Here is a 26,218-nt window from a genome sequence, read left to right on the forward strand (position 1 = left end):
TATAATCAGCTTAAAACCGTATTCAGAGGGGACCTTAACGCTTTATCATAGTCCTCAGCTTCAACAGATTAACGGTCCATTTCTTATGTGAAAGGTACAAGGTATATTGTATTCTTATACTCGTATGCTGGGCCATGAAGACTGTTAATAAAATTCATCAATGTTCCCACTTACCTTGGAGTCTTCTACTGTTAGTATATCTGTCACTCTTAGAAGCAGAATAACAGGGAAGGTAAAAGTCAGCTATTAAGGGAGATACTTGCATATGATATTGGCAAAATTATATGGAAAATGTTTCATAGTCCCCCAATTTAGAATTGTTTACTTCTAGTGATGAGATTTTAAGGTAATAATTCTTCAAAGTTAGTCTTCGTAACGGTTGAATTCTAGGAAGTTATCTAAAGAAAAAAATGAGACCTTGACCCAGGAGAAAGGTCCCCTCATCAGGAACGCAGGACGTTGCAAGTAGTGTTCACGATGGCACAGCCGTTGAGTTACCTGCAATTTGTCTTGGTCGTGTGGCAGGACCTTTCGTCTAGATAGCAAAATGAGACTTCCTTTAGGTAGTTGGGGCCTAATCATTATATTTAAGAGCACCATTTTTTTATTATAATTTCCCCCACCAGAGATTTTATTTGACTTTCAACGTTATCTTAATGTTAGAGAGATAGTCTGTAGGTTTCTTTTACTCTGTGCCTCATCAATGAATCCCTGTATTATTATGAACTTGCCTCTAGATGCCCTTAAATATTGTATTTTGTAGCTAAGTTTCTTCCCCTAGTATTTAGATCCAGATCCAGATCCAGATGCTAGACAATGTGTCCTAGTGGATTATTCTGCAGGGAGTGCTTGCTTGCCGCCCACTTTGTACTGGGCCGTCTCCTTTCCAGTCTCCTAACGCTGGCTTTCTGCCCGTCCTCTGGCTCCTGGAAGGTACTACCTCTGCTTACAGCTGCGCGATGACATCGTGTCTGGCAGGCTGCCCTGCTCCTCTGTCACCCTTGCCACGTTGGGCTCGTACACCGTCCAGTCAGAACTGGGAGACTATGACCCAGATGAGTGTGGCAGTGACTACATCAGCGAGTTCCGCTTCGCGCCAAACCACACAAAAGATCTAGAAGACAAAGTCATCGAGCTGCACAAGAGCCACAGGTTAGCGGCAGGAGGCCCGAGAGCGTCTGTTTAAGCTGTGCTCGGTGGGTGGTCATCCCCTGCACCACCTGCTTCCCCCGGGACTGAAGTCAGTGCCTTAAGGGTGGGGCCCAGCAGAGTGAGGTTCTGGACCTGGTACAGTTCTGGGTAGTTACACTCCTACTCGGGATGTCCTTGTGATGTTTCTGCTAAAAGCCATTTTCCTGCTATTCTCCCCCCGCCTCCCCCAGAGTACAAATCTTTTGGTGCCTCTGTGGGAACTTGCAAGGGAGCTAAGTGGAAAATATTATGGCTCCACCAGGTTAAAAAAAAAAAAAAAACAGCATTGTAATACCTCTCATTTTTTCTTATCAGAGGCATGACACCCGCAGAAGCAGAGATGTATTTCTTGGAAAATGCCAAAAAGCTCTCCATGTATGGGGTGGATTTACATCATGCCAAGGTATGCATTTTTTAAACTCCAGGCCTTCCATCTAATTTTATTTAACAGTGTCCAGGACCCAGCTGTCACAAACGTTATATGCCAAGTACTGTGTATGCCCCATTGTGACGCCCACCAGGCACTCAGAAAATTCATGTTAAATTTTAGAAACTCTCTGTAAAGTTTAGATACTGTGACAAATAATCAGTGCTTTGAAATATGATGATTATTTTGAAGTTCAGTTAAAATTAACCAGCCAGGCTAAGATTGCCTAGTCTAACACAGTGGTTCACTTTTCCTGGGAACAGCTTTGATCCATCTTCTGAGCTGATAAAAGCTCTGAGTCCCAGAATAGCCCTGCTCTCCACCTCATCGCTGTCACCTTTTTATTTTATTTATTTTTTTTGCCTAAGTTGTCTTTTAAAGAAAGAAAAAGAGGGAAGAGATAAGATAAGAGGGCAGGGAGAACTGGAGAAGCACTATAGTTTTGGGTTTGTTTTGTTTTGAACTTTCTCAGTCACTGTGTGTAATAAAATGGTTCTCCATCCTTACATACAGCACATTAATTGTAGTGTTTGGTCAGTTTATTTTCAGGACATTCTCTGTAATAAATAATTCTTCTATAAATAAATCCTCTCTGCCTGTCCAAAAAAAAGAAAAGAAAAGATTGCCTAGTCGATGGATGAATTGTTGAGGCTGTATCTTGGTTCCAGAGTCTTGTGAAGAGAGAAGTCAGGATTGGACTGGATTGAGGTTGGGAGGATGTATCAGCAGCTTTTACTCCATGTCACACTTTTTCCAGAATCTCTGTATTTTTCAATAGTGAGAGAGTGAGCGTATGGACTGTTAGTCTATTATCTGAACAGCTGTGAATAGAAGTGCTGTGGGAGCAGAGGCAAGGTTTCCCAAAAACTTCTATCGGCAAAATATAGGAAATGTGTTAGGCTCCTAGGGATAGATTCTGGTACTTCAGCAGCACTGAAAAGATCAGTACTTGGAGTTCAGAGACAGCTTCTTCTGATATGGGCTGACACGATGATGTCACTCCTGGGTGAGGATGTGGCTTTACTTCGGGCGGACAGGGTGGCCATGATCACACAGTCCGGGGCTCACAAGAACATGCACTTAACAGGCTGCCAGCCGAGCGAGTGTCTTACACAGTCAAGTTTGGGGCCAAGAAATGAAGAGGGTTTCAGCCAGCTTTGTTTAGGCAAACATCTCAACAACCCTGGAGACCCCCTAGGAGGAAAATCTATGATCTCTACGTTCTGTTGATGCTGCATTTGGGGACCTGACAGATTGAAAGTGAGTTTGGACAAGAAGATGGTGAGGATCAAATGGACGCAGGTCGAATTGGTTGTGTCTGTGGATCGTTTTGTACATCACTCAGGGTGAGCACTTCTGAGGCCTGAAGGCCTCAACAAGAGCAAAATCTCTGAGAATTGGCTAGGGCTCACACCAGGGGTGCTGGTACGGGAGAGCCAAGCTCGTTGACATTTGTGTGTAATTACAACAGGTGTACCTCTGTTTACTTGCCAGTTAATTATTACATGTTTTCACTTACTTTGTGCTCGGATAACATAGCATTTTATAGTTTATGCCAGATATAAGGTAGGATGAGGATTTAAAAAGAAAATAAGGACACGCACTAAGATTGTGTTTCTCTTAGAGTTCTTCCCTACGTGGCTAAAAGATGAGGAAACGACAAAAATGAAGGTAGCCTGGAAATTTGAGTGACTTGAAAGCTATTTTTGAGTCACATTACACACGATGACTCACTTACTGCCCAGGGGAAAATAAATAAATAGATATAAGGTGAGGGCCTCCATTTAGGAGAAGGGCAACTCAGCATGTATCTGTGTTCCTATCAGGAAAAATGAAATCACTTAACATGGCTATAGCGACTGAATTAAAATACATGGCTGCTTTGTCATTCAATAATGTGATTTGAAATTATGCCAATTAAAAAAGAGAGAGAATTAAGGAAGTGCCAATGCAGCCTGTGATAGGATTTCATGCGAATACTAAGTATAACAAATGATTTGGTTATGGACTTCATTTTCTCATGCAGACGCCCTCCATCATTTCAAGAAGGAAGTTTACTGAGTTAAATTAGAGCTAATTTCCGGTAATAAGTGAGATGCTTCTCTTCCATTGATAGTATTGAAAGGCCCTGAGCTCTAGGACCTAGTTAGAAATTCTGAACTGTGATCTTGGATTCCACAGCTCTGTATGAAGAATAAATATCCATATTAGGTGAAGGTCCCTTGGTTCGGAAAACCTGTTCTAAGTGCTTTGGTTTTTTTCTTAGGAAGACTGTCTGCTTGTTTGTCATATAATGTCACTCTGAATAGGCTCTGTCAGAGTCATTTATTTCATATAAGATTCTGAAATGTAGTTATAAATCCATATCGGGTATCCCGTGGACCAGGAGATAATAAAGGATGGGAAAGATGGAACAGTGATTTTAAGTTAAGAAAATAGTACCTTCGTTTATTTTAATTAGGACAGGCTGAGGCTGTCCAGGGCTTCCTTCAATGCTCCCTGCTAAAGGGAGCATTAAATATGTTTATTGATAGGGAAACACGTCCCCAAGAAAGACCACGGTTATAGCTTTTGATACAGAAGATTTATCAAGCTACTACGACAATGCTGTGGGCTGCGGCAGTAACCTTGACATCAAAAGTATGCTTTTTTTGGTTGCTGTGCCACAAATGAAATGGAAACGTTCATCAATTTTAAGCTCCACTTATTCCTGCCATTTTCTTTCTTCGTTTGCCTTGTCTTCCGGCAAACAAGTAGTGGCTTAACACGTGTTAGGCAGGCGCTGTGCTGACCACGTGGCCAGGTCAGCAGGATAAACAGAGGCTGCTCTCCACCAGCCTGGGTCTGGAGAAGGCAGAGGAATGGGGTTAGTGGCAGCACCGCTGGCTCGGGCTGTGCTGGCGATATTAATGCTGTGGGGACCCAGAGAAGTGTGTGTGGGAGACGGCAAGGGAGGATGCATCGCAGGAGCCTCCGATCTTCCCCACAAACGGATTCCACTTTCTTGTGATTCAAAGATACTAAGGAGTGATTTAAAGTAGATAATAATGGAAGAGGTTGTAAATGCCCAGGGTGCTTCCTACACTTATGTTCTTCATCACAAAGAAGGTGACTCAAGGAGCCGTTATTCCAGCAACCCTGCTCATCATGCAGACATTTCTGCTCAGGACCTGGGGGGTCGCCTGTGTGGTCCTGGGAGCAGATCGGCTAGATCTCAGGGTCCATCGTGCCCCCCCCCACCACCACCGCCCTACTTCCAGCATCAGGTCATAGCTCTGTAAATTGCTCTTTCAGGTTAAAGCCCTTGATAAATGGTGGTAGAGCCTTTGAATTCCCCTCAAATCTGATTATGTTGTAATATCCTGCCGTCAAGTCCTTCCACTTCTATAGAGTGATTTTCGTGTCTAGTGGAGTGATACGTTTCCAAGGAAAAACATTTCATTTTAAATCAGTTAAATTGTATGTGTAACCTCACAGTTCCCAGAGAGGGACCAAAATATTTATTTCTGATTCTGGAAATGTTCATCTTGTGCTTTGCACTGGTGAGATTTAGGAAGTCAGTCCCTCCCACCCCCGTACAGATGAGTCAGAAGCCCCCGTTTGGATTCTTTCATGTCTCCCTCCCCGCGTTTGCTGGGGCTGCAGTGACTCAAAGCGGGGCAGCCCCGCCGATGATTGTGTCTCAGACCTCAGCTTCACCTCCACGACACCCTGCTTCCAACAGCCAGTGAGACACGGGGGGTGGGGACCGCACATCACACCCAGCACTGCCTTCTGTGCTTTGTTCTTACCCCACTCCAGGCCACCACAGATGTTCACTTTACCCTGATTTCACCGGGACACAACATTGAGGGGGCGTAGACTGCTCGTGGGGTGTCTCCTGAGCTTTATATAACATCTCTGATGACCTTGGGGACACCTCATTGCACATCTCTAGGAGGTGACCGAAAGATGGACTGTGCAAGCAGCAAAACAAAGTTGCAAATATAGCACGATCCCACTTTTGTTTTAAAAGAAATCTATAAGCATATATTAAATGCATCTGTATTTATGTATGTGAGCCAAGTGGTTAAGTGAGCACCACTGGGCGGTGAGTGTGTGTTGGGGTCCTGCTGGGGAGTATGCTCTTACTTTAAAAAGACTATTTTATATTCGAATTTTACTCTGACAGTAATGGTATACAAAAAGAGAATCAAGGGCTTCCCTAGTGGCGCAGTGGTGAAGAATCTGCCTGCCAATGCAGGGGACACGGGTTCGAGCCATGGTCTGGGAAGATCCCACATGTCGCAGAGCAGCTAAGCCCGTGCACCACAACTACTGAGCCTGCGCTCTAGAGCCCGCCAGCCACAAGTACTGAAGCCCGTGCACATAGAGCCCATGCTCCACAACAAGAGAAGCCACCACAATGAGAAGCCCGCACACCACATCGAAGAGTAGCCCCCACTCGCTGCAACTAGAGAAAGCCCACATGCAGCAACGAAGACCCAACACAACCAATAAATAAATAAATAAATAAATAAATAAATAAAATTAAGTTTTAAAAAAAGAGAAGACTTTTTTTTTTTTTTTTTTTGGTGGTACATGGGCCTCTCGCTATTGTGGCCTCTCCCGTCGCGGAGAGAGAGAAACAAGACTTTTTTTTTGCGGTACAAGGGCCTCTCACTGTTGTGGCCTCTCCCGTCGCGGAGCACAGGCTCCGGACGTGCAGTCTCAGCGTTCATGGCTCATGGGCCCAGCCGCTCCGCGGCATGTGGGATCCTCCCGGACCGGGGCACGAACCCATGTCCCCTGCATCGGCAGGCAGACTCCCAGTCACTGTGCCACCAGGGAAGCCCCCAGAGAATCAAGACTTTTTAAAGGAGCAAACCCCAAAACACTCATCGGAAAGGATGGGGGTCTCTGTGTTAGTGTACGTATTAGTTAAAAGTCCTGCCCCTGGAAGCAGGCTGCCCATATTCAACTGGGATGGACACTTAACCTTTCTGTGCCTCAGTTTTCTTGCCTGTAAAGTGGGAATAATAATAGCACCTATCTCAGAATTATCCTAGTGAAGATGAACAATGTATGTGAAGTGGTCAGAGCCGTGCCTGGCACTCAGTAATAAGAACTGAGGCTCTGATCGTTACTGTTACTAACACACCTTCACCTGGGTGACCTTCTCTGTGTGTGGTGTTGACATGCTGTGTAAGTCCAAGATACCTGGGAGAACAGAGTTTACACTAACAAATCTCCATAGTGATAAATATTTTCATCAAAAGGCTATTATTTAGTGGTAATAGTTTTTAAGTGCTACAGTACTTTTCATATTTAGATTAGAGCTGCAGGTAGTTAATTATAGGTTCTGACTTGGAGGCTTAAGTAGTGTACCCACCATAAATGGAAATAGGTGAGATGCTCATCCATCGTTTCTTGCTGCCATTTTCCAGGATTCTGAAGGAGTTGAAATCATGTTAGGAGTGTGTGCAAGTGGTTTGTTGATCTATCGTGACCGACTACGCATCAACAGATTTGCCTGGCCAAAGGTTCTAAAGATTTCATACAAACGGAGCAACTTTTACATTAAGATCCGGCCGGGAGAGGTAAGTAGACCCCAATTTGCATGTACGTTGGGAAGAAAGTTACCAAAGAGCAAACAAAAATTTAAATTCCCTGCTCACACGTTCTGAACATGGCAGGACATAATGAGTTATAGCTAAATGCCTAAGAGAACTTATTGTAGGTTTGTCCAATACATAGTAATAAATAAGATATTCTCTTCTTTTTTATTGTGTTGTTCTAGTTTTTACCCACTGCATACATTAATTGAAAGGCTTTTCTTTTTATATATTTCAGTGGAAAATCAAGATTCATGAATAACGTTTTGTATTTTTCAAGCTGCGGTATAAAAGAAACTCTTAGTTGCTAAACCTCTTTGTGAATAAAGAATAGATTTCTTCCCATCGGTCCTGTTGATCTGTCTCCGTGTCCCCTCTCTTGTCCTGCAAATCTGATAGTACCCTAAAGGGAATAGCTTAGAGGTAACATGCATCAAAGTATAAGAAAGATTAGAACAAATGACACTGGGTACAAATTATGCAAGTTCTGTAGCCTAATGTATTTCTCCCCTTTGTTTTTCAATCAGAGAGGCTAATGAAAGAATCAAAATTGTTAATTAATCCTTGCTCCTTAGGCAGAAGCATCCATCCATGGTCAGCTTATGTCCTCCTTAGTGGTTTGACATATAGTAAATATCTGCTGTTTTCTCATAATAGATAATAAATATGTCCAAGTTCTAATTAGTGTAGTTAATATAATGGAGGCAGTTGAAGCTCTAAGACTGCAGCTCATTTAGTTTCTGAACATTTTCTGGTACAATATAGAATTATCTCCTGTCTTCAAAATTAACCTCACCACTGGTGGAAAACACAATTTAAAAATCACTGTATGGAATATAATGTACAGCATGGTGACTGTAGTTCATAACACTGTATTGTGTATTTGAAGTCGCTAAGACAGTAGATCTTAAAAATTCTCATCATAAGAAAAAAAATTTGTAACTTTGCGTGGAAATAGATATTAACTAGCCTCATTGTGGTGGTCACTTCACAAAATATACAAATATCAAAGCATTATGTTGTACATCCGAAACTAAAATAATGCTAAATGTCAGTTATATCTCAGTACAAAAAAAAGTTTAAAGAATAAGACTATAAAGCAAGCAATCGTGTTTAACGTAAATATAAAATCAAACTTGCCTATGAATACTGAAATATTCTACGAGCTTTTCATATAAATATCTGAAATTAAAGTCATTTTTTAATATTTCCTAAAGATTGCATGTTAAACTTATAACCAAGGTATGTTTGATTTATGAAACATGAAGTGAGCATCTGTATATTGCCAAGCACTGTGTTGAGCATTGAGAATAGAAAGATAAATATGACCTTGTTCCTGCCCTATAGGGAGTTTCTGTTTAGCAGAGAAAACTCACACACTTGGAATTATAGCATCACGATGCAAGTGTGATAACGTTCCGTAGACGTGAAATGAGCGTAGGTGTTGTGAGAGGCCAGACGGGGAAGTTGGAACAGTGCATCTTGAGACCATAGTGAGCCGTGGGGACTTTAAACTGGGATGTGACATACTCGATGGATATTTTGGGATGAAATTCAGCAACTTAGTAATGTGATGTGATAGGACCTAAACTAGGGCAGAGGCTGTGGGAATAGAATGGAAGAAGCACATTTGAGAGGTTTCAGAGGCAGAACCAGTAGGTCCTGGAGACAGGATGGGGGAAGGATCAAAAGAGGAACGAAGAGAGTCCAGAATAATCAGAGGGTTTTTGGTTTGCATGAGCGAAGTCAATGGTGATGATACTACCAGAGAGAAAAAGGGAGAATTTCAGAAAACAAGATTGAAATTCCTCTGGGACAGATTTGGGGTGGGGGTGATCCTTGCATAGTAAGAAATATAAGATTTAAACAGTGTCATCAGCTGTATAATACATTTTATTCAAAGCCTTAGGCCTGGAAGAAATTACCAAGAACAAGGAAGTTAGAGGGGAAGAAATCCTAAAACAAAAACTCGGGATAATACCACTTTTTGAGGGAGGGGTAGGCAGAAAAGGACCAGAGGCAGATGAGGAAAAACAGCCAGAGAAGAGAAGAAGGGCCAGAAACAGTCATGGATGATAAATAAGGAAGATGAGATTCGGGGAGCCTGGTTCACCAGCAGTGCCAGACGGCACAGAGGAGGTGCTCCGATGGGAACTAAGGGAAGTGTTGACCTTGACGATCAGGTCTTGTCGCGGCAGTAAGAGTTGGGGAAAGAGTTAGAACCCCCGGCGGGTAGCGGCAAGGCGAGGAGTGAAGCAGCAGCGGCTTCCCTTCCTGACACTTAGCAGTGATTCTGGTTCCGCAGAAACACGCTCAGAGAAAGTCGGTTTTCCCCCCTTTTTTACAACCATATTCATAGGCTGAGAAGAATGAGTGAGAAGGAATTACTGGGGGCACGAAGGCTCTGAAGCGGTTGGAAGAAGTGGATACAGAGCACAGCGAGAGAGAGAGAGAGAAACGTTCAAAAACTGCTGGGATCTCTCTCACCTTTGTGCTGAGCAGGACAGAGCAGTAAGAGAATCTATCCTCCCGGCTTCCCGCTTCTTCCGGGAAGAGCTAGCTGACTCTTCTGTAAAACCCCTGGCCTTAGCATGGCGTGTCGTCCATGTGAGATGCAGGATGAGTAAATGGAGGATGGTTTAGTCAAGGTCCCTTCCTCTGGCTTGTCGGTTGACTGGGTCCATTGGACGGGGGTGAGTTTCATGACCGTCCCTGGACAGGAACGTCAGAGAGAGGGAGAAAATGGGGAAGGCAACTGCATTTAGAGCCACCTGTGATGCATTTCCCCTTCTCCCCCTGGCCAGTCCCACTCAGTGAACAAGAAACAGAGGTCCAGAATAGCTAAAGTTCACATACCTCGCACAGGACCCCTCCCCTTGATTCTTTGCCACATAAATTACTTTTGCTATCGATTATACCAGTAGTCTGGGGGGTTTGAGCTCTTTTGGGAAGCCTTTTACTGTTTAAGATGATTGCCCTCTAGTGGCCTGATGTATCCTGTCTTTAGAAAATAAAAAAAATTTATTGAGTATCTGCCATAGTAATATTAAAATATATTACTCAGGAAGTTAGCTATCTCACCCTGAAAAAGCAAATGGCCGATGGAGTATCATCTGAACTCTACGTGCTGCAAAATATGAAAATGTGTTCTCCCAACCCCTGACCTTATACAGTCGGCCCTCCTTATCCCAGGGTTCTGCGTCTGTGGATGCAACCAACTATGGATTGAAAATATTCGGGAAAAAAAATTCTAGAGAATACCAAAAAGCAAAACTTGAATTTGCTGCATGCAGGCAACTATTTCCGTAGCATTCACATTGTATTTCAACTGTTTACCTAGCATTTACATTGTGTTAGGCATTATAAGTAATCTAGAGATGATTTAAAGTATATGGGAGGGTTGCATAAGTTATATGCATATATAGTATGCTATTTTATGTAAGGGATTTGAGCATTCACAGATTTTGGTATCCACAGGGGTCCTGGAACCAATCCCCTTTGGATACTGAGGGACGACTGTATAATATTGAGAGATGTTAGCATTTAACATGATAATCCATATTAGAATGCACAAATAAAATCAGCAGTATCTGATACCAAGTCATCAAATACCTAGGATATGTGCATATTTCCAGACCAGATACAAGGAGAAAATGTCATCCTGAGAATGCTGTAGACTATAAACATTTTATTCATTTCTGTGCATTCCAGCTGAAGTCATGATGTCAGAGAGAAACTATGAAGATTAGGCTTAGAAATCAGATCAGGACAAATTGGTCTCTAGAAGGAATACAAATATTCTTCTTTTTTTGCATTTAGTTTTCATAAGATTCATCCTTGTACGTGAAACATTTACTACATGCATAATGTGGTTGTACCTGCAGCATTTTAAGGAATAGATACGAGATTTTTTTTTTAATGAGTGTGTATAGCATGAAATCTGTGTATAGCAATTGATTTAGGGAGTAAAGAAAAAATTTGTGGGTGGTATTTTGACTTTGTATATTATTTGCTTTCATGTTATTTATGGTTCCAAACTTCACTCTACTCTTCAATATGTCTTTTAAATTTAGTTTGAACAATTTGAAAGCACCATCGGGTTTAAGCTGCCCAACCATAGAGCGGCCAAGCGTTTATGGAAAGTGTGTGTGGAACACCATACATTTTTCAGGTGGGTAGAGATCATTTTGGTTTTTCCTAAGGAAGAATTAGAATGATTGGAATCACCTACACTGATAAAAGGTTGTTGGAAAGAAGAATGTGACCACAAGATCCTTTCTATTCCTTCAAGTTTGTTGCCGCCAGATTTCTTGATAAATCCTAAAAGAACTTCTGACTAAATTTGAAGGATTTTCCTTAATTTGTTGGATACTTATCTGTCTCATCTCCCCTTCATTATCTTTAGTGGTTTTTCATTATTTTTCTAGAACATCCACTTCCGATGTCCAATCCATTCCTTACTCTTTCAGTAGCTTTTCAATACCATGCACCCCTTTGCCCACATACAGTAAGTACTAAAACCCTCAGATTCGTGTCTATAAAATAATAAATTATCACTGTTCTTCACTAACATCGCCTACTTAATTGCTCTCTGGGTGTGTAGAACCACAGACTCTCCAGCCCCATAGGATGTTCAAATTCATCTAGTCCAACTCCACCCCTGGTTTGCTTCTAGCCTCTCTACAACATCCCTAGTTGATATACACTGTGTGAAGTGATTTTTTTTCCTTATAAAATCAGGTTCACTGAATGGCAGATTGGGGGTTCAACCTTGAGTACAGAAAGCACTTTACCTTTCAGAACAGAGTCATTAAGTTAGCATTCTTAGTGTGTGGCTTAATAGTCTTGCTGATGTTTTTCCTTTAATATCTCCAGACTGTTGTTACCAGAAGCACCTCCAAAGAAGTTCCTTACCTTGGGTTCCAAGTTTCGTTACAGTGGCAGAACACAAGCCCAAACCAGAAGAGCTAGTGCATTGATAGACCGCCCAGCCCCTTACTTCGAACGCTCGTCCAGCAAACGTTATACCATGTCTCGCAGCTTGGATGGAGGTAGGCACTGCTCCCCTTAATGATCGCTAGTGGCTACCGAGCAGCGTGAAACCATCGTGAGCCTTTGATGGACATAGGTGTTCTGGGATAGCGTGAAAGGAAGAGCACTTGTTGGTCTTCAGCTGAGTGGCCAATTTTAACCAGCCCCCCCCCAGAAAGGTGCCTCTGTGAGTCTAATGTCTGTTCTTGGTAGGTTTATATAAAATCACACAAAAGAATGGTACTTGGGGAATGAAGTAGCTTTCATAAGCTGGCACCCTGAATTTGGAGAAGGGTGCTCTCATTCTAAATATAGTAATCACATACTTATAAGTAATTTGTTTCTCTTTTCAGCAGATGGTAAATGATTATCAGGTTTGTTTTAGATGATTTGTTTCCGAAAGAAAACCATGCGTTAGATTTATCTCTGTTTCTTTAAAAATGTTATGAATAAAGCGTGACTTTTATCAGTCAGTGAATAATAGCTGATAGAAAGGATGACATTCAAATAACAGAGCAAAGGGCTCTAAGGAAATTGTCCTGGTTAATATTAATTACTACACCAGATGGACTGGGAGAGCGTTGCTGTATAAATGTTCTCTACCGTTAAGTCAGATGTGTGAGTACCACAGGGAGAGAGTCACTGAATCACTTAAGTAGCATTTTTAAGGCATAATAATGAGTTTTTAGCGGGCTTTTGTTTTGTGGAGCAGTCTTCTGTGGCTGTCCAGAGTTACATGCAGATATGCTTTCTGCTCCAAGACATGGCAGCTATAGGAAAGTCGGAACCTCTATGTCCGTAGATGTGAAACCCACAGACACCGAGGGCCAACTGTATTCATTGTACTACGTATGCCATTTTGTGTAAGGGACTTGAGCATCCGTGGACTTTGGTTATCCACAGGGGCCCCAGAACCATTCCCCCCAGACACCAGGGCACGACTGTGGCCAGACCTCTGCCTCCTAATCCAGAGCGCCTTGGGGGTGAGATGTTTTATAGGAGACTTATCCTGGGCACATAAAAAGAGAAGTTTCTGGCATGTGTATACAATTTTAGTAATAAGCAAAAGCATAAATAGAAACAAATAAAAGTTACAGGTGCCTGGTATCACCTCCCTCCTGACCTTTTTTGCTGCCCACTCACCATGGAGTCTCAGTTCTTCCTTCCATTTCGCCAAACCCCGATGTGGCTTGTAGGGAAGTGAACTCCCTGGATCACCTGATTTAGAAGACTTTACTCTCCCAAAGGGATACTTAGAGGAAGTAAAAATTGTGTTACGAGTGCTGTATCGTTGTTATAAATTATATTAGTGAAGTGGGAAGAATGCTCACCTAGCGTAGATAAGTTCAGACCGATGTCCAGACCGTCTGTCTGTACAGCGGTGGGTGGATGATGTGCTGTCTGCAGGTCCCAGCTTTAGTCGTCATCTGTAAGGTGGGATCAAGGCCACCTCTGACAGGTTGTTGCGAAGAGTGAATAAGACGTAGGTGAAAGCAGTCTTGTTACAGATGTAATCATAATGATCTCAGTAGGTATATTGATAATCATTCTTTAGGCTTTTGTGAGCTGGCCTAGGAAGTCAGTCTTACCATTCTCTACCTTCTATAACAATGTCCCGGGGCTTCCCTGGTGGCGCAGTGGTTGAGAGTCCGCCTGCCGATGCAGGGGACACAGGTTCGTGCCCCGGTCTGGGAAGATTCCACATGCCGCGGAGCGGCTGGGCCCATGAGCCATGGCTGCTGGGCCTGCGCGTCCGGAGCCTGTGCTCCACAACGGGAGAGGCCACAACAGTGAGAGGCCCGCGTACCGCAAAAAAAAAAAAAAAAAAAAAAAAAACAAACAAACAATGTCCCGTTTTTAGAATCTCTGAGAGCCAAACTTTTGGGAAAAACTGTTTATTAGGACCGTTTTGAGTCAGATTAAGATACTGAAAAATTCACATTGACAATGACACTTTCTCTTGGCGGCGCCTCATCTCCTCTTCCTTGAAGAGTCTGTGTAAACTAGTGTGTGTTCTCTAAGTCATTGTTGGAGGAACTTGTGTAGAATCACAGCTGTTTTCCCCGAATGTCATCCACTCTGTCCTGCAATGTGAACCCAAGGGGACACATTTGTTGTGAATGTTGTTTTCCTTGTGACCTTCTGTGTGATAATGATTGCTGAGAAGACAGAAGACAATTGTGAAATCAATGTACTAATTCCATGCTGTCTCTTTCTCCCTGCCCAAAAGTGATGTTAGTATGTGTTGTCTCTCACTCTTTGGGGTCCTGCCAATTCTCGTATGTTTTCTGTGCTGCTGCTTGGGGGGCCATGGCTGCATGTTGGAATAGAAACTGCTTTTTGCAAGGTTGCATCTTCTATTAGAACAGCCTAACAAGCCTTTTAGGAAACTGTGTCTCCTATGAGCTTTTTCATCATCAGTAAGAGATGTAAAATATCTTAGTGAAGGTATTTTAGTAAAATGGTTTACTATTCAAAGGATTTCAGAGTTTTTTCTTACATTTATGTTTTAAACTTCCTAAAATATGAAAGCAGATTAAATTTTGCCTATGATTTGAAAAGCAGCCTTTCTAAATTTCAGTAAATTTTATGGTACCTAAAACCTAAAAGAATGAGTACCACATTTCAAAAGTCTAACTAAATTAAGCATCTCTTTCACTAAGACATTTTAGCTGGGACGAGAGGCTGAGTGTTCTCTCTTATGTTTGCGTGCTTTGCACTTGCATGAATTTCATTAGCAACATTTGTCTTGTTTTCCCAAAATACTAGAGATGAATGAATGTATGCATATCGTGGTAGTCTTTTTAAAGCACAGTAGAAATTAAAACATTTCTGCACTTCAGTTGAAAAGAGTTACCATCTGAATTCTATCATCTCTGCCCAGATGGTTCCTTTTCATTATTACTTATGTAGCTTTTATATTGTAGAAGTGATAGACTTTCCAAGCACTAATAATATTAGTAATAGTAACAATAATTAAAAAAACATTTCAGTGCTCCTTCATGAGTGGCACTTCCAAAGCTCTGTTTAAAGTCAAGTGCACTAGGGCAGTTGTCTGTCTACTGTTGTGGAACTTGCCCCGAAGTGTCTGGTGCTGGTGCCCCGCCTGTTACTCTGTGGGTAACAGACTCGGTGGCCACTCAGCCCCCCATCCTTCCACTCACCTCCACCCTCACACACGTCCTCACCAGAGAGCCTGAGAGTGGATGGAAATTATTCTGGTGGCTTTGAGAGATGAGCGTTGAAATCACGCTTAAACGCAGTTATGGGTGTCCTAGAAAGATGAATCTGTGGCGTTGCTTAGATGAGAGTACCCGCAGGGCTGACCTGTCTTTTGAAGAGAAACCTGGTATTTTATAGGGGTATTTTTGCTGTAATGGGAGCAATGGGTGGCATCCGTCTGTCTTCTGACTTAACTGTTTTGGTCTTTATTTTCTCCAATTGTATTTGCTTTTAGCATCAGTGAATGAAAACCATGAAATATACATGAAGGATTCTGTGTCTGCTGCAGAGGTTGGTACTGGCCAGTACATAACAACAAAGGGCATCTCTCAGACCAACTTGATCACCACTGTGACTCCGGAGAAAAAGGCAGAGGAGGAGCGGGACGAGGAAGACGACAGACGGCAAAAGGCCGAGGAAGCCACACCAGTCGCTGCCGTACGGCCCGAGGGAAAGGTACATCTCCCCGCTGTCTCCCCGACCTGTGCACTCTCTAAAGAACTCCTGAATAAGACTGAGGACGTAAGCCAGGAATGTGAATAAGACTTAGGCTAATTCGTATCTCAGCATTAGTCACCTTCGTGTTGTCAACTTTTAAATTAGTAGGTCCTCTGTCAGCACTTTTCCTCTGCAAAAGCCCTTTCTAACTTTCGGGAAATCCTTATTGAACAACTGAGGTGCTACGTGAGACTTTGAACAGCTGTCCTGTTCAAAATACGTTTGGTAGTGAATTACACTTTTCTGTTTGGGCTCACAATTCAGAACTGTCACTAAAGCTGTTTTCTTTGTTTCTGGCCCCATCCTCCTACCCAGGGCTGTGTGTTTGTCTAGATGCACAGTAATTGCTTTGCCCTTCTTCTGACTGCAGGTAGCTGAGTGACCACAGCCTGCGTACTTATACACTGTTTCCACTGTTTCTCTCTCTCAGTCTTATCATCTTAACCTAATCATCAAGGTAGCCAGTGGATGTGCTTTGGAAAAGGGATATTAAGGTCGAAGTTTGCAAGGGAAGGCGGAGGGCGAACTTGGCAGTAATTTCTCCAGGGTGTTTTATTCATTGAACTTGGTCACTTCATTTCATCCAAAAGTCAATTTATTTTTAAATATTATGTTTATTTCTGGAGGTCCATCACTATAAAGCAACCATTCAGGAAAATGAAAGTCAAAAACCATATAGACAACCTGCTGCTGGTTCGGGGTTTTGTATGTCGCAGAGCAGCTCCCTAAAAGTCAAAGAACACACCGGGAGGTTTATACATAATAATAATGGAGAAACAAGAGTGGGTCTTGGAACGTACAGAGAACAGAGTGAGAGGAAACAGCAGAATAAAAATGCCGTATAACTTAGAGGTTATGCTAAAACTTAGGCAAATTTGATTCAAAAGTGCTCTTTTGCACATGGGCTCTTCAAATGCAGAGTACAGGGCAGAGAATCAGCTGGGACTCTGTAGAAAAATGCTCCTTTGGATAAGAATTTAACAGTGACCTCTAAATGGGCAGATTGGCAAACGTATTATCATTCTGTTTATGTTAGACCATCCCAGTGACCCAGTCCATCATCCTTTCTTAGGGTAAGATTATTTATTTGCCAAACACAAAAATAAAAACAGGATAGGACATAATGGAAGGATATTTGGATCACTTTTGCTGTTAAAATGCGCTTTGTTCTGAATTTTGTTTTTACACTCTTTTCAGTTAAGGCGGGTTCTAACTAGGTCACGATCAGAAGATGATATATTTGAAAAGCCAATGTGTCCCATGATTTCTGAAAGTCGCCCAGGCCAACACTCCATTCTGAGGGATGTATAAGTATGATTAATATGATTAAGTGCCCCATAAAAGTAAATGACTTGTCGTTTGCTCCAAAAACGATCGAGTCCCACTCTGTTTGATTTTAAAAGATCAACGATTTGTTTACATGAGATGGAGCCCTAAGCCAGCATCACTTGGTGCCATTTATGCCGCGGGAGACTAGAAAGACCAAGAAGACTGTTCTCTTAGAGCCGGAGCCTCTGAGAAGCCAGCACTGTGACCCTGATGCCTTCTGAGAGGCCGTGGCCGAGGCCTTGTGCTGAGGGAGCTGAAGGGCTGTCTACATCTCCCCCACTGCAAAGCTGTCTTTAAAAACCACCCTAGGGCTTCCCTGGTGGCACAGTGGTTAAGAATCCGCCTGCCAATGCAGGGGACACGGGTTCGAGCCCTGGTCCGGGAAGATCCCACATGCCGTGGAGCAGCTAAGCCCGTGAGCTACAACTACTGAGCCTGCGCCCTAGAGCCCACGAGCCACAACTACTGAGCCCATGTGCCACAACTGCTGGAGCCCATGTGCCTAGAGCCCAGGTTCTGCAACAAGAGAAGCCACTGCAATGAGAAGCCTGCACACCGCAACTAGAGAAAGCCTGGCGTAACAACGAAGACCCAACACAGCCAAAAAAAAATGAATAAAATTAATTTTTTAAAAAAAAGCTGCTCAAAAACCACTCTAACCAGCAACATGGAAGATTAAGCCATCATTTCATTCTCCTCTATCTTCAAAAAGTAACGTAGAAGGTGCTCATTTTTTAACCAAGATGCAAATGTATTACTGAAAATAGTTCTTAAGCGACTGGTCCCTAGATTCCTTTGAGAGGAGGTGTGTTTCCCCACTAATGATTACCCCAGGTGACGGGGCAGCCTCCACAGGCAGAAGGCGGCTTGTAACTTGTACATTATCCTCAGCTCAGTGAGATTTATGCAGGGTCTTGTTTAAGACACAGCGTTTAACGTCAGATGTGCGTATTAGGAAAAGACATACTTGTCTGATACCAAAAAAGAGACACTTCTGCATTCTACTAGATCCATGATATAATTTTATTTGTGCATTTTCTTACCCTCTGTCTGTATATTTACCAAATCAGGGTTGGATAACCGTCACAAAGCAGGCCAGATAATGTCCATGCTCTCAGGACACTAGGCAGAAACACGCATGTGGGTACACACACACACACACACACACGCAGAAGTTCAGTCATCTTCAGGCTCCAGGTGACCTTGGCTTGAACTCGGCTATAGCAGCTTCCACGCTGGTCCTGGGTCCTGTTTGGCATTTGCTTACCTCTCCCACCCCTCTCGCTCAGCATCCCTCCACCACCTGCAGAGAAAGCTGGCTGTGGTCACGGAGACTGCGGGGACCAGGAAGGGTGTAAAGAACCTTACTTGCCCTGCAGGAGCCTGCATGCCCCTCCCCAGGAGCACTATTGTGGGGATGCCTGCCTTGATCGTCCCCTTAAGGACTCAAACCAGGCGGCTTAAGCCTACCGCTCCTCTTAAGAAAAACCGGAAGGTGGGGAAATTGTATCTTTCTATTATTTATGGACCACAAGTAATACAAAGTAAATGCTGATAAACCACATCACAAGAAAACACATTCTTTTTTGCCAGTTAGCTTGTTTGAAACCACTTCTTTAAGCTCCCCCATGTACATTATGGGTAACGGGCCAAAATAGGAGTTTTCAAAAGAGCCTCGGTGCTTTATGGAGAGGTAAGGTTCCTACGGTGTTCACTGTGGAATTCCCTAATTGGAGCTGCTTACGGGTAGGAGTGGGGTCAGAAACTTCTTGATTTGGAAACCCACCTGCTTTGGCTCTAACTGACTAACCAAGGAAAAGTAATGCTAGAGATTTTGTTTTTAATAATCAAAAATTGGATTCATTGTCATTTTAATCCAACTGAACCCTAGTAACAGATCTGGTAGCTGGAGATTAGGAGAAGTTATTGAAAGTCTTGGTTTTAAGTTATCAGAGAGTTACATTTGCTCTCAGCATGCTAAAAATTTCTAGAGTTGTTGGTCTAAACAGAAGTTTTGCATCATATGAAACGTACTCATTGAGATTACCCAGATATCTTCGGTTCTGATTTTTTTTCAAGCCCACCCTGTGTTTGACTTGAGGGTCTAATGGGAAGACGATGGCCATTCGTGGCAGCGTTGGCATGCAGCTTGAATACTTTAAAATTCACCAACAACCCTAGTGCTGAAATTCTTGTTTGACGATTTTTTCTTGGTACCCATAAGAAAATTAACTAATTGCAGTTTTCTTTTTGTCCTTTTGCACCTCTGTTCGCTGCTTTCTGTCTCTCTCGCTGTCTCTCTCACATCAGTCACCCGGGCTTGGCACTGACTCATGTCCCCCCTCCCCCCCATCAGCCCGCTCTCCCCCTGCATCTCCCACAGGGCTCCGCAGGAGGTGTAAGGAGAACGGGCACCCCCCGCCGGGGGTCGAGCCGGCCAGAGACCCCGGGCACCTGCACGGGGAGCCCGCCTCGGACTCTGACGGCCGAGGGAAGCCGCACCTGGGGGACCACGATGTGGCTTTCAGCTGCAAACAGCAGCCGGGCAGAGGGGCCACGCTGTTTTCCTTCTCCTTGCAACTCCCCGAGTCCTTCCCCTCTCTCCTGGATGACGATGGCTACCTGTCTTTCCCCAGCCTTTCCGAGAGCAGCCTCCTGCCCCAGAGCTTGCAGCATTACCTCCCCATCCGCTCGCCCTCTCTGGTGCCCTGTGTCCTCTTCATCTTCTTCTTCCTGCTCTCCGCCTCCTTCTCAGTGCCATACGCCCTCACTCTCTCCTTCCCTCTGGCTCTGTGCCTCTGCTGCCTGGAGCCCAAGGCGGCCTCCTTGAGTGCCTCACTAGACAATGACCCGAGTGACAGTTCAGAGGAAGAGGTGTGTACCGCGGCATAGAACACACGTCCCTGTCGTGCTCGGGGCCGCGGTCCGAAACAGTCTCAGACGGCTGCTGCGATAGTGGTCCCACTTTCAGAGCCTCATTTATCGTCTGTGCCAATCTGTGCAGAGGTTTTGTGTGCAGGGGCTGCGACCCGGCCCCGGGGTTAGGCACAACGCCATGTGGATGCAGCAGGCTGAGCCCGGCCCGGAACCACACTGCCGCCCACCGCCTCCAGTGGGTGGGGAAGGACTCAGCCGTGAGCCAATTGTAAATAAACAACCCGTTAGCTACATAAGAACTCAGGGTCGATCGACTTAAAGGCTCTGTTCGGTTCTCATTCAATAAAGGAAATGACACAGAAGACAGATGAGTAACTTTCACCTAGATTGGCGGCAAGTTACCAAAACGTACCCTGCTGTAATGATGCACGGTGGTGATACGCACCGGGTAAAGGATGCTCAGGGTGCGCCGTCCAGGTGCATCATCACCCTCGGGGTAGCTCTCCAAGACTCTAAATGCCTCCCTCTCCCCCCTGGAGATTCTGAAATGCCCCCGCTGCTCTTTGATTGTCATTTCCAGACCGTCATTGTTACTCCATGAGGGGAGCCCGATCCCGTGGGTGTGTTGGGTCCGAAAGAAGGGCTGGAGCAGTTTAAAACGCTCAGTGACACTGGTCATTGGCAGGGCCAGAAACAGGACGAGAAAGGGCGGCAGTTGAAAACAGCAGTTTCCAAACACAATCAGGAAAATACTCCTGTTAGGTTTCCATACGCTGTAAAAGTGGGCTGAAATTTCACGAGCACGAGCAATGCCAAGGCACCTGTTGGGCGGCACCCGTTCCCTCAGTTCCAGCGTGAGGCTGGGAAGTTGGATGGGCCTCTGCGGCTAGCGACCAGGAAAGGACTTGAGCCTTCAGCCTCCGTCTGTGAAAGCAGGCTGCCTGTCAGTCCCCCGTCCCTCATCCGAGCCATTGGGGGAGGTGACGTCCTAGCCGGTAGTGTTTCCTCTTAATTGCTCCCCTTTCCCTCCACTCCATTGCCCTGTGAACAGCCCAGCGGTTTCCCTTTGTGCAGCCTTTAAATAGAACGCAGGGGAAAAGAACAGAAGTGCCAACAGGCCCCTGGCTGAAACCCACCCTCCTGCCTACGCCTGCCCCCCCCCACCCCGCTCCTCCAGCAACTCTGGAGGGTTTTGTGTCAGGAGCCAAATCCAATACACCTAGCATTAAAAAAGAAAATCACAAAGTCAAAGCAACACTAAAAAAGGAAAGTCTATTCAGTTCTATGCTCAGCTAGAAATGGTAATCCGAGCTGCACCTGTGAGTGGATAGCATTGTGAGGTACGTATCTCTATTTAGTGGTATTATGACTGTTTCTTTGCAGCAGCAGGAAAAAAGTGGGAATGGTCTCCAAGATGTTCTCAAGAAAAGTTTAGGCTTTTCAATTTGATATTGCCTAAGAGCCCTTTGCAAGGTTCTTGGATCCCCTGTGACTTAGCTCCAAATCTATCTATGTGTAACGATTTTCGTATGTGGAAAATATTTTAAGAGAAAAACCACTCTAAATCCTAGGTTTGAATATCACTGTTTCTCATAGTAGCAACATAATCAAATAATGTAGGTCCAAACCCACAGTTATTACGAACACAATATTATCTACAAAAACTGTTTATAATATTAGCTGGTTTCCAACCTGCTCATCTTTGTTCCTTTAGCAATGGAGCTAGTCATCAAGCCAACAGAAGGCGAAAAGATTGCCATTTTATGTTTTTCTGCATTTTAAATAACTGAACTTTTATGTAGCAAACCACACAGATCTTGTGCCTAATCCAGGGTGTACATCTTGTTGTTATCAGTGCATGAAAATTAATGTTCAACTTGGGCATGTCTGCATTACATCAGCAAAACAAATCACAGCAGTTACTCCTCACAAGCTGGAGGCCGCGTGGCTGGTGTTTCCCACATGTAAACCCGCCTCTGAGACCGTGAACCATCTCTGGCCGAGGCGGCCTTCCTAGTCCTCCCCTCCAGCCTCGGTTACCCATGACGGCTCTCCTGCCACATGACTTTGTATTTGGCCATCTGTTCAATGTCGTCTCAACCCCAAGTGTTAAGAGCTGTGAGCTCTGGTTCAAGCTGAGCTAGGGAACTCAAATGTAGGTCATTCAGGTAAAAAAAAAAAAAAAACACTCACCATTTGTTGACACGGCCTGTTTTATTCCCTGGGCATCAAGTGCTTTGGCAGCTAAACCAGGTGACTTTGTAACATACGGTTCAGCTCCGTCACTTTGGTTTTGCAAAATCACTAATGACTCTAATTCTTTTTAAATATTTTATCATCACTGCTTACATCTGTCACATGTGGTAGTGGCTTAATTAGTCCCAGCCCTTCTCAAGAGTGAAACCCAGTGCAGAGAGCTGTAGTCATTTCAAACTACAGAGCTGTTAGCTATTTTTTTTTTTCATTTGTCCTTCTAGAATTTTGGTCAGATAAGGAGGGGCCGAATGCTAAATCATCTACATCTGTCCAGAGACATAAGATGAATTTAGCTCACCGTAATTACATGTCAACTTCTGAAGAATTTTTTGATAATACCAAAAAAGGAGATGGATAAAGTCTAGAGGAAAAGATTGATCACTTGTTTAACATTTTAAATGGTGTAAACACATTATATGATAGTCCATGGCATGCCATACATTTTGCAGTTTTGCTTAGACATAGGATATTATATAAATAAAAGTTGCTATAAAAGCTGCTTTATTCAGCCTTTAGTACTTCAGTCATTAACTGTTTATTGATCAGGCACTATGTTTGTTGAATGACTGACTAGGTGCTGAGTAGGGGGTTGAGGGAGTTTAGATATGGCCTAAGCTGCTATTTATTTGTGTATAGCTAGGAAAAATAATAGCAATACTTAGGAAATACTGTTTTGATATCAATATTTATGATTTTTATAGGCATTTTTAGCTGTGTGTATGTGTCAGGCATTGCATAAAGACTTAGTGTCTGTTACCTGATACAGTTAGGGCTATGATTTTCCCCATTTTCCAAGAAGGAAATTGGGATTAAAATATGAAACCTGCCCCCTGTGCCACAGAGTTAAATAAATAGCAAGGATTTGAGCTGATGTCAGTCTGCCCTGAGACACCCTCACTCTTAACCATGGCGGTAATTCCAGTGCCAAGATGCCTGGAAAGCTGCTGAAGTGAATTCTAAAGCCATAAGGGAAATAATCAAAGCAGGAGGAGAAATACTTTCAAGAACTTTCGAAGCCTTTGACACAACTAGTTAACACACTGAGCCCAAGTCATTCTTATTTGTTCTTGAAAGCCTAAGATTTCCTCTGGTTATCCCATACCCTTGAACAGTGACCTGCTTCTCTTCCTAAATCAAACTGGCCTTGCCCTAGACTGTCAGTTGGTGAAGCTATGCTAATGCCCTGCTAGTGATCACCCTGATAAGAAAACTAATAGCCACCCCCCTCCAGGTGTTGCCAAGGTGGTCGGGTCATGAAAGCGCTCAGCATGCTTTCTTTACCAACCTACTGAAAAGGATTTCCCTCTTAGGCACAGGAGCAGATTGTCAGGATGGAGACCTCAGGTGCACAGGCCAAGCATGAGTTCCAACTCCTTTTCTTTTAGGAATATAGAAAATGAAAGTTTGGGAGAGGATCAAGAAGTCAACCCAGCCAGAGTCACATAGACATAAAGAGCACTGCCCCAGCCCTCCCGCTGATAATCCATGGTCTTTGCAATGAGAGGTTATTTTAAGAGGCAGATTCACAACCTTAGAGCCCCCAGTTTGGATTTTTGTTGACAAATTACTAATCGCACAACTTCGCTCGAGGGACTTTTAATAATGACTAGTTTGAGAGTTGAGAAGGGAAGGTCGGTTAATATTATATAGGACGTTGAGATGTCCCAATTTCAATGGCTGTGGCTCGTCTCTCCTCCAGAAAAAAAAAGTTTTTGTTTTAACTCATAAACCGCTATAAAAACAGATTAAAAATCAGTCTTGAAATTACTTTTGTAATTCTCCCTTGAAAACCTAGGCTCTGTCAAATGCTGTGCTTTGTTTTATTTGTGTCCAAGTAGATGTCTCTCTCCTTCCTTCTCTCCTTATTTTTCATTACTATTATTATTATTTGCTTCATTTGAATGTTTATTTTGGAACGAGATATTTAATTACGTATTTCTCTATACCTCTTTCTATTGGAGGGTGGGGCGAAATAAACAACATATAGTCTTAAAAATATCTAGTTAGTAATCCTACTTGAGAATTGAGTTACATTTTTCATATATAAAACATGCCTGTGAGTCACTGGCGTGTGCTTTTTATAATTAAAAGGTAATGCAGACAGCCTGATGGTCTTAGATGGATGCAAATTACCAAAATGGTATAAATGAGGGGCTGAAAGTCCAGTGACTGTTAATAGTAGCTTTTTATTTAAATTGACATGTTAAGTTACTTTTCAAATGTGACCTATTCCCTAGAATTTTTTTTAAAATATATAAACAGCAATTTTATTTGCATTAAACATTTTTAGGAGCTCTTTCTCGGGGTTTCAGTTAAAAATGGGGGAAAGAATGACATGGCAGCAGACATGTCAGCTTGGCTAATACACGTCCTGTGGTTACGCAGGCCGTGTGCCTCTGGTCTTCCTCTGAGTGTCTCTGCTGATGGAACCCAGCTCTGGCCTTTCTTTTGCTTTTGTTTGAACCTGCATTCTTGTGGGAAGGTAGTGCGATACAGATCACAGAAAAAGGGACTGAACTGTAGGACCTGGGCATGCCTGCTTGACGGGATGGTTTTGTTTTCTCTTCCTGCCTTCCTCCTGGAACCTGATCACCTCTGTGATCCACAGACTGACAGTGAGCGCACGGACACCGCGGCTGATGGGGAAACCACCGCCACTGAGGTTGGTACAGTCACTGTGGGTGCCTCCCATTGCCTAACAAAAATGCTGGTTCTGCGTTTAGGAACTTTGCATATTGCCTTTTAGATTGGAGAGAAATTCTGCTTTTAACAGTAGGAGTTAAATATATGCTACTGCCTGGACCAGTGGTTCTCAGACTCTGGCCTGCATCAGAGTCATTTGGAGGTTCCCATCCTCCTGTTTCTCATTCAGAAGAAGATCTGGGGTAGGACTGGAGAATTTGCATTTCTAACAAGTTCCCGGGTGACAGTGACTCTGTCCATTTCAGGGTCACATTTTGAGAACCCTTGGCTAAATTGGTAATACTTTTAAAAAAATTTTTATTGGAGTACAGTTGATTTACAGTGTTGTTAGTTTCAGGTGTACAGCAGAGTGAATCAGTTATACATACACATATATCCACTCTTTTTTAGATTCTTTTCCCATAGAGGTTATTACAGAGTATTGAGTAGAGTTCCCTGTGCTACACAGTAGGTCCTTATTAGTTATCTATTTTATATGCAGTAGTGTGTATATATTTTTTAAAATGTATTCCCTTACCCCAAATGTTTACGCATGATAGCCATAATTGGGGGTGGGTGGTACAATTTATGTAATTAGCTTATTGACTAGATACAGATATACTTTAAAATCCCAAATGGTCAAAATGCTTGTTAAAATTATAATACTTCTCTTAACTCATTTTTCATAGCCTGGATGTAGTCTGGGTCACTCAAAAGACATGAATTTTTCCAAGGAAAAGAAAATTAACAAATTACTTTCAGTACTTTATTGGAAAAAAATTATCACATTGACCAGTGATGCTGTGCTCTTATTTATCCTTTCTTAATTCTTCAGCGTTCATTAGATATGTGTATGGCTTATGTTGTTTTTTAAATCTTCTCTACCAGTAACTAATGAAAATTTCTGTAAAAACAACATTTATCTGTAGTAATGGAAGTCAAGATGTTCATTTCCTAAAGTGCTAACAGAGTTTTTTTTTTTTTACTTTGTGATAGTGTTTAACACTAGGTTGTTTTTTACATTATCCAATCATAACAATATTTTCTAGTTGGGTATTTAGGAAGAACTAAAAATGTTATAGGTATTATCTATACATCACTTCATTGAAAA

General features: G+C 43.1%; 1 protein-coding gene across 7 annotated transcripts in view; it reads left to right on the forward strand.

The window, feature by feature from the left end:
- The window catches only part of EPB41L3 (erythrocyte membrane protein band 4.1 like 3), a 140,744-nt gene that overhangs the window by 96,735 nt on the left and 17,791 nt on the right, over nucleotides 1–26,218 (forward strand). For 6 of the 7 annotated variants that reach the window (XM_082641689.1, XM_082641692.1, XM_082641688.1 and 3 more), the window contains exons 7-13: nucleotides 934–1,152; nucleotides 1,507–1,594; nucleotides 7,045–7,197; nucleotides 11,286–11,383; nucleotides 12,088–12,263; nucleotides 15,701–15,921; nucleotides 25,034–25,087. In XM_082641689.1, the coding sequence (XP_082497815.1) occupies nucleotides 934–1,152; nucleotides 1,507–1,594; nucleotides 7,045–7,197; nucleotides 11,286–11,383; nucleotides 12,088–12,263; nucleotides 15,701–15,921; nucleotides 25,034–25,087 (1,009 nt within the window). The remainder of the gene's footprint in view (nucleotides 1–933; nucleotides 1,153–1,506; nucleotides 1,595–7,044; nucleotides 7,198–11,285; nucleotides 11,384–12,087; nucleotides 12,264–15,700; nucleotides 15,922–25,033; nucleotides 25,088–26,218) is intronic. The other variant, XM_082641691.1, reaches the window with a different exon arrangement.

This window comes from Mesoplodon mirus (assembly GCF_964341445.2).
Source record: "Mesoplodon mirus genome assembly, chromosome: 13".
NCBI classification, from domain to species: Eukaryota; Metazoa; Chordata; class Mammalia; order Artiodactyla; family Ziphiidae; genus Mesoplodon; species Mesoplodon mirus.